Raw genomic sequence first — 7,954 nt, 5'->3', positions numbered from 1 at the left:
CAATAATAGTAGTAGTAGTAGTAGTAATAATAAAATAATAAAACACTTCTCAAAAAAATTCTCAGTTGCTTGCTCCTTGATTACTCACCCCCAGTGATGTAGCCTTGCCAGGCCCCAGACAAAGAGGTTCCATGTCCTCCTTATGGACGTTAAGAAGGTAGGGGAAGATGGCAATGGTGGAGAGAACTCCCCCTTTCAGTGGAACAGGGGAAGAAGATGGGGGAAAAGGGAGGGATGGTGCTACTGGAAGGGGAGTTGTGGAATGGGTCTCCATTAGGTAATGATTAAAAAATGAGCTCACAAGGAAGAAAGGTGGCAAAGACAAAGATTCTATTGTTCTTTGCTTTCTTTATATCATCTTTCTTTTCTTTGAGGGAGGGCGGGTACCCAGACTGGACTCAAATTTTTGCTGTCAAGTTTTGTTTTTCTAATTAATTTGTATTTTATTAATCATTTTTATTTTTTCACAATTTATTCATTGTATACCCCTTTTTAAAGGCCACTTCCTCAACTCCTACTGGTCCCACACTCCTTCCCTCTTTCCCCCAAATTCTTTCCCCTAATCCTCTCAAAGGGGGAGTTCCCCTCCTCTCCCATCCATCCACACATTATCAGAACACTACTCAGCTATTAAAATCAGGGAAATAAAATTTCTGCTCTTATTACTTCTGCATAGGCCACTGTGCTCACCTCAGAAGATTTCATACTATGAAGCTTGCCTGAAAGCTTACTGTGAAATAAACACTAGGTATAACTCATTTTGGAGAGTCCCACCCCCAAGACACTGTTTGATTTACCATCTCACATCAAGAAACATGTGAAATTTGAAATGCTATGAAGTGTGAAACATTTTTTTCACAAGCATTTCAGAGAACGTGGTTCTCTTGCTGCCTGGAGGCTGTTTCCCACCAGCCCAGGAAGGAAGGAGCCCCAGAAGATGAGGTATAAAACTTGGAAGCCACCTAAGCATAACAGTGATCAGAACACTCGGGGAACCACCTCAGAAAGTAAGTTCAACTTTAATTCTAGAAAACAGAGGGTATGTACCCCTTGGGGAGTAACTGGGATGCTCTAAGGATAGGTGTAGATAATTGTTTAAAACAGGGCACTTCAAGGATGCTTGATTTGCATTAAACAGCACATTCCTATCATGTGAAAAAGAACATGGAACCTGATTATCCTATATTTGAAGGGAGGGGAGTTATCAGAGATCTGTGTCAAAGACCATGTATGAATTTTGGTTGGTGGCATCTATGTCTAAAGGCACTCTCCAGATGAAGTCAGGTGGAGAAAACTCACCCTTGCCATGGTTATACAACTAGGCCAGCAGCAGGGTCATACATGAAAGAGAAAGCCTCCTCCATCACATCTCAAAATTCAGTCTGGGTTGTGATGGTTTTCAATAGAACCCCTGGAAAAATAGGTATGTATACACAAAGAAACTTCTACAGGCTGCTACTGTTGTGATACTCTCAGAGAACTTCCTGGCTGGTGTCAGTTCACCATTCCCTACATATTCATCCACTGGACTAAAAGTTTCTTGTGTAAACTGAGGCAATTGAAAACAGTAAAGGTTGAGAAACAGGATTATCAATAAGTCTTCCGTAAACACCTTATTATATAGTACTGTTGCATGTAATTGATATTCACCATTCATTGTATTCTTTTTAAAAATAAGTTTATTTACTTTAAATTCCAATTGTAATCCCCCTCCTTTCTCTGCCCCATGACTACTCTCCGTTCCTATTGCCCCCTATTACCTTTCCCCTTCAGAAAAGGGAGGTCATTTCCATTGAGCTAGTTTTACAGTTCTGTTGCATCTCAGTGGACCAAAGTACATAAAGGCCTTTCCACCTTGCTTATACTCACAGAATTCCTCTCCAGTAAGAATACTTTTATGATGATGATGACTCTATATTTGTGCAAGGCATCATCATTTTAACACGTTCATAAGTTTTTCCTCTATTATGAATCCTTTCATGATGATGAAGATTATACAAATGTGGAATGGTTTCACCATGTTAAAAGCGCTCACAGGCTTTCTGTCCATTAGGATTTCTTTCATGAGTGTGGAGATTATTCTGAAGTCCAAAAGTTTTTTCACATTGGTTACAGTCAGACATCTTTCCAGTATGTGTTATTTTATGTATTAAGAGATGTTATGTGCAAAGGCTTTGACACATAGTTATCTTCATATGTGTTGTTATCTTAGGAAATGATTGTTACATGCAAAGGCTTTATAACACTAATTATCCTCACAAGGCTTCTCTCCACTGTGTGTCTTTTCCTGTTTTCGGAGACTACTCTGCTGTGCAAAGGCTTTATCTCGTTGGGTATATTCATAAGGTTTCTTTCTAGTATGTGTTCTTTTATGGCTTATGAGATGACTGTTTTCTGCAAAGGCTTTACCACCCTCATTACATTCATAAGGTTTCTCTCCAGTGTGTGTTCTTTTATGGCTTATGAGATGACTGTTTTCTGCAAAGGCTTTGCCACACTCATTACATTCATAAGGTTTCTCTCCAGTGTGTGTTCTTTTATGGCTTAAGAGAGTACTGTTTTGTGCAAAGGCTTTGCCACACTCATTACATTCATAAGGTTTCTCTCCAGTGTGTGTTCTTTTATGGCTTAAGAGAGTACTGTTTTGTGCAAAGGCTTTGCTACACTCATTACATTCATAAGGTTTCTCTCCAGTGTGTGTTCTTTTATGGCTAATGAGATGACTGTTTTCTGCAAAGGCTTTGCCACACTCATTACATTCATAAGGTTTCTCTCCAGTGTGTGTTCTTTTATGGCTTAAGAGAGTACTTTTTTGTGCAAAGGCTTTGCCACACTCATTACATTCATAAGGTTTCTCTCCAGTGTGTGTTCTTTTATGGCTTATGAGATGACTGTTTTCTGCAAAGGCTTTGCCACACTCATTACATTCATAAGGTTTCTCTCCAGTGTGTGTTCTTTTATGCCGTATGAGCTGACTGTTTTCTGCAAAGGCTTTGCCACACTCATTACATTCATAAGGTTTCTCTCCAGTATGTTTTCTTTTATGGCTTATGAGATGACTGTTTTCTGCAAAGGCTTTGCCACACTCATTACATTCATAAGGTTTCTCTCCAGTGTGTGTTCTTTTATGGCTTAAGAGAGTACTGTTTTGTGCAAAGGCTTTGCCACACTCATTACATTCATATGGTTTCTCTCCAGTGTGTGTTCTTTTATGGCTAATGAGATGACTGTTTTCTGCAAAGGCTTTGCCACACTGGTTACATTCATAAGGTTTCTCTCCAGTGTGTGTTCTTTTATGGCTTATGAGATGACTGTTTTGTGCAAAGACTTTACCACACTGGTTACATTCATAAGGTTTCTCTCCAGTGTGTGTTCTTTTATGCCTTATGAGCTGACTGCTTTTTGCAAAGGCTTTACCACATTGATTACATTTGTAAGGCTTCTCTCCAGTGTGTGTTCTTTTATGCCATATGAGAACAGTGATATAGGGGAAGGCTTTCCCACATAGAATGCATTTAAAGGGTTTCTCTCCAGTATGACTACTTTCATGCCTGCAAAGAAAATTGGCACATGTGAAAGATTTACCACAGTCATTTCATTACACTAATAAATATATTTATCTATATGAATTAATTTCATAATTTGGTCTAATGGTGAAGAAGAATCAAATTTTAAAGTTTTATCACTTTATTTACATTCACGGTATTCCCCTTCATTATGGGTATATTTAAAGATCTTTGTGATGGTAAGAGCATTTGTTATGTAGATCACTTTTATAGCATCATTTTTCTATAAGAGGTTTTCTCCTATATATGAAGAGTATTGTAAGAATTCAGAGTTTTACCACAGCAATCCCATTCACAAATTTTTGTACTGTATGAATGATACTTCATTTACAAAGTGAGCCAAGACAAGCAGAAGTTCCAAATTCCTAGTATTCATAGGTATTTTCAGCAATATGAGTTTGCTGATGAATTCTCAGTGAAGTTGCAAAACCAATTAACAGTAACCATTTATCACATACAGAAAATTTACTCACAGTGGGGACTACTACCAAATCAGTTGTTCTTGGAAAAAGACAGTGACACTGCTTCTTTCAATATCCCTATGCTCATGTGTCTTAGAATCATTTTGACATATGATATACCAGTTTAATTTACAAAAATAATAAAGACTCCAACATTGAATTAACACAGTTTGTTTTCTGTTCATCATAGACATGTCATATAGGGATTAAGGTTTCTCCACAACAATATTCTTGATTCTCATAAGCTGCTCCTTTCACTAAACTTTACAATGTTACTGCACGAAAATGAGTAACACTTGTTCTACTATGAAATTTTTGCTTATTAGAAGGTTTTGAACACATACTGATCACCAATTCAGTGTGTATACCTCTTACAATATCTGAGTAGATAGAATGAGACTAAACAAATAGGCAGTTCAAGTCAGTAGCTGTAATGTCCATATGATTCAAATGGTATTTTTGTTACAATATTATTTTATTTTCTTCTATCTTAGGGGAGTGCCTTATAAACACAAATCAGATACCTGACATTGAAGTACATGGAATTATGAGATTTTAATGATCATCAGTACATGTAAAGCAGTGCTGTTTTTACACTGTTGCTTTTCTTTAAAACTTCCAGGATACAGCCATGTGTGCTGGTACATGCCTTCAATCCCAGCACTTGTGGAGGTAGAAGCAGGCAGATCTGTGTGATTTTGAGGTCAGGCTGGTCTAACAAGCAAGTCTAAGAAATTCACAGATACCCAGAAAAAAAATCTTTTTCAAAAACAGAAAATAAAAAGCAGCCAATAAACAAACAAACAAAAAACACCAAACTTCCAGGACACATTAAAATTTAAGATTTATATCTGTATCAACATGCACATAAAGTTACCTTTTATTACTTGTAGAACTTTGAAAATGTTCTTCAATATTATGGTCATCCCAATTGTAGCCTAAAATATAGTACGAGAAAATATATATTATTGGAAATATCATGTTATTATTAAGGTAAACTTAAATCACTATCTTCTGTGACCCTTAGAACCATGCCTGATTTATTCACCGCATTCCTCCTCATTCTCAATTGGAATTACAGAAGAGGATCAATAACAAAGTAAGATTTGTCTCTTTATTTTAAAAGTGAAAGAAAAATTGCAGTCTTACCTATAGCAGTGAGGTTTTCACAGGTCTCTAGCATCACATCTTTGTAGAGTTGCTTCTGGGAAGGTTCCAGCAAGGCCCACTCTTCTTGGCTGAATTTCACATACACATCATTGAAGGTTACCGAATTCTAAAATATGCCATACATTTGTACAAAAGAAAGAGTGGCAACAATATAAATTTATGCTTCATTGAAAATATAATCATATAATTCTAGTGCTTCTTCTATTTATTTTCTGACACTGAAGTGCTAGTGTTAGACAGTTGGGTGCTGTGCAAAAAGTGAAGGAGGAGAAAAGAAAAAGCCTAAAGGTTAGATTGTAAGGAAAATCAAAGGTGTGCTTTGGAAACCTGTGTTAAAGGATTTTCATTAGTTTATAAGGCATGAATATGTAATAGACATTAGTTGGGTTCTTGAGTGATCTATGAATCATCTTCAGTTACTTGGGCGAGTAGGTCAGGACCCTGTCATGAGACAGGGGGTAGGAAAAAACACATTCATGATATTTTATCTAACAACAAATGAGATGTGGCTATCAGGGTACGGTGAACAGATAGGTGACGTCAGTCAAAAGACAACATGGCACTGAATATCATGCTCTGACCAGTGATCAGAGATGTGGCATATCAGTATATGAAAATGGGGGCTCATATATTCGTGGAAGGGAAAGTGGACTATAGTGAATAGATGGATAAAAATAATGTGAGTGGCAAGCAACAATAATCATACCTGATAACATCATATTTCTGAGTGACCAGACAAAAGAAAAGGCATAGAAGCATGATTATTCTTTGATCATTGTTTTGTATATTCTCCCTTCTAAATCATGTACAGTCTATAGTTTAAAAAAAATAAATAATAAAACTTTTCTATTAAAAAAGAAGTGTTAATGTTATCACTAAGTCACTTTAGAAGAAAACTGAATAACGAGGTTTAACTGTGTCATATCTGAACATTTTGAATAGGATATAGCTTTGGAGTAGACATGCCAATTAATGTGGACAAAGACAAACAGAGAAGAGAGTGAAATAGAAAGAGAGAGACTGAGACACACAGAGAGAAATTAAGAGATGGACAGTACTAAGTACACATCAGAGAAATTTATGAACAGTTACTAACGACAAAAAATGATGGACAAGCTGGGTGTATTCTGTCATGCCTTAAATTCCATCACTCAGGAGGTAGAGGCAGGTGTATCTTATTGAATTGGATGCCAGCATGATCTATGCAAAGAGTTCCAGGACAGCCAGACCTATATAGTAAGTCAGAGACTCCCCTAAAAGTCAATCAAACAAACACAAAAGATTGAAAGAACTGAGAGGTCTTTCCAGAAGCTTCTACAAGGAATTATACATTCACTCCAGTTGTATTCATTTTCCAGAAATCTGCACTGCCCTAGCTTAAACTGCAACTTTAATAAGATCTTGCTAAAAGGGAATGCATGCTTAAACAGCTAAAAATAGAAAAATGAAAATATTAGCAATGTAAATGATGATCATAAGTAAGCAACATAAGGCAGGAGAGATGACTCAGCAGTGAGGAGCTCTTGCTGCTCTTGCAAATAATTGGGCTCAATTGTCAGTGTTTAACTGGGACCCACTACTACCAATTGCTATAAGTTCATGAGTTCTGAACACATCTTCGTACTACTGTGAGGATCAGGCACACAAGAGGTTCATATTCATGCATACAATCAGAATACTCATATTCAGTAAAAATTAAAAACAGATCCCAGATGGCAGGACTGATTGCACACTGTGTCTGATCAGTGGGGTAGCAGAGACTACACAGTGACAAATAGTTGGAACTGTTGGCCCCCAAACACCACTGCCCATGTTTACCAGGTGATAAGAAACACAATTATGAGAAAAAACATTTGGGTTCAACCTCAGAGCGCCCAGGAAATCCTGAAAATTTCCTGGGCTGTTGTGGCAGGAATAAGGATTTCAAGCAAATAGACCCAAGAAGCAAGCAGGAGTAACCATTCTAATATCTAATAAAACAGACTTTCAACAAAAATTAATTGAAAGAGATGAGAAAGGGGGTAATCCAAGATGGTGGTGCTGGGGTGACACTGTCTGAGGAGCAGGGCAGCAATGTTGGTACAGTGACTAAGAGGCTGAACTCTGGACCCTAAAACAACAGCAATTGTGTTTCCCAGGTGAGAGGAAACTCCACGTAGTGGGAATAAGTGGGGTCTATTCTCAGGTCATCCAGCAAGAACCCAGAAGAAACCCCAGGTCACACAGTCACTGGGTCATTAGACCAGAAGCACACTCTTGCATGTCCTGATCACCTTCCCAGGCTGAACTGTGCACCCCAGGGCACAAGAAACTGGAAGTCCCAGTCTTGAGAAAACCCCACAGGGAAGGAAGCAAGTAGGGCTGACCTCAGGTCAACCAGTCTATCCCTGAAAAAGGTCCTACAGATGTGCAGGCACAAAGCAGCCAGCCCTGAGTGGGGCTTCAACCGCCAACTCTACAACTAACTCTCCATCACAGACAGAACTGTGTGCCCCAGGACACTAGAGGCTCGGTTTCCCTTTTGGGAGAAAACCCCACAGGGAGGGAAACAGCAGGTCCAAGCTTAGAGTACTCAGCTGATCCCCCCACCACTAACATCACACATATGAGAATGTTCTCAGAAAAAGTTCTCAGGTTCCTGTCCAGTCACCAGCTTGGAGCCACCACTCGCAAGCAAGTGCCTACTCACTCCACACGCCCCCTCCCCAACAGTACAGACTGGGTCTTTCTGTTGAGAGAAAATCCAAAGGTGGAGGA

At 38.4% G+C, this 7,954-nt stretch overlaps 1 protein-coding gene and 1 pseudogene across 1 annotated transcript; one reads left to right on the top strand and one right to left on the bottom strand.

Moving 5' to 3' along the window:
• Positions 1-2,272: 2,272 nt before the first annotated feature.
• LOC132651056 (zinc finger protein OZF-like) lies at positions 2,273-5,297 on the bottom strand (the record flags this gene model as incomplete). Its single annotated transcript, XM_060376366.1, has 3 exons — positions 2,273-3,551; positions 4,905-4,965; positions 5,177-5,297. Coding segments are annotated over 3 exons (1,461 nt in total), but the record flags the coding sequence as incomplete, so codon positions are not given.
• Positions 5,298-5,517: 220 nt separating this feature from the next.
• LOC132651058 (single-stranded DNA-binding protein, mitochondrial-like) lies at positions 5,518-5,950 on the top strand (annotated as a pseudogene).
• The last annotated feature ends 2,004 nt before the right edge of the window (positions 5,951-7,954 follow it).

The sequence above is a fragment of the Meriones unguiculatus genome, assembly GCF_030254825.1.
Source record: "Meriones unguiculatus strain TT.TT164.6M chromosome 13 unlocalized genomic scaffold, Bangor_MerUng_6.1 Chr13_unordered_Scaffold_39, whole genome shotgun sequence".
Lineage (NCBI taxonomy): Eukaryota > Metazoa > Chordata > Mammalia > Rodentia > Muridae > Meriones > Meriones unguiculatus.
This window is presented reverse-complemented; position numbering and strand designations above follow the sequence as displayed.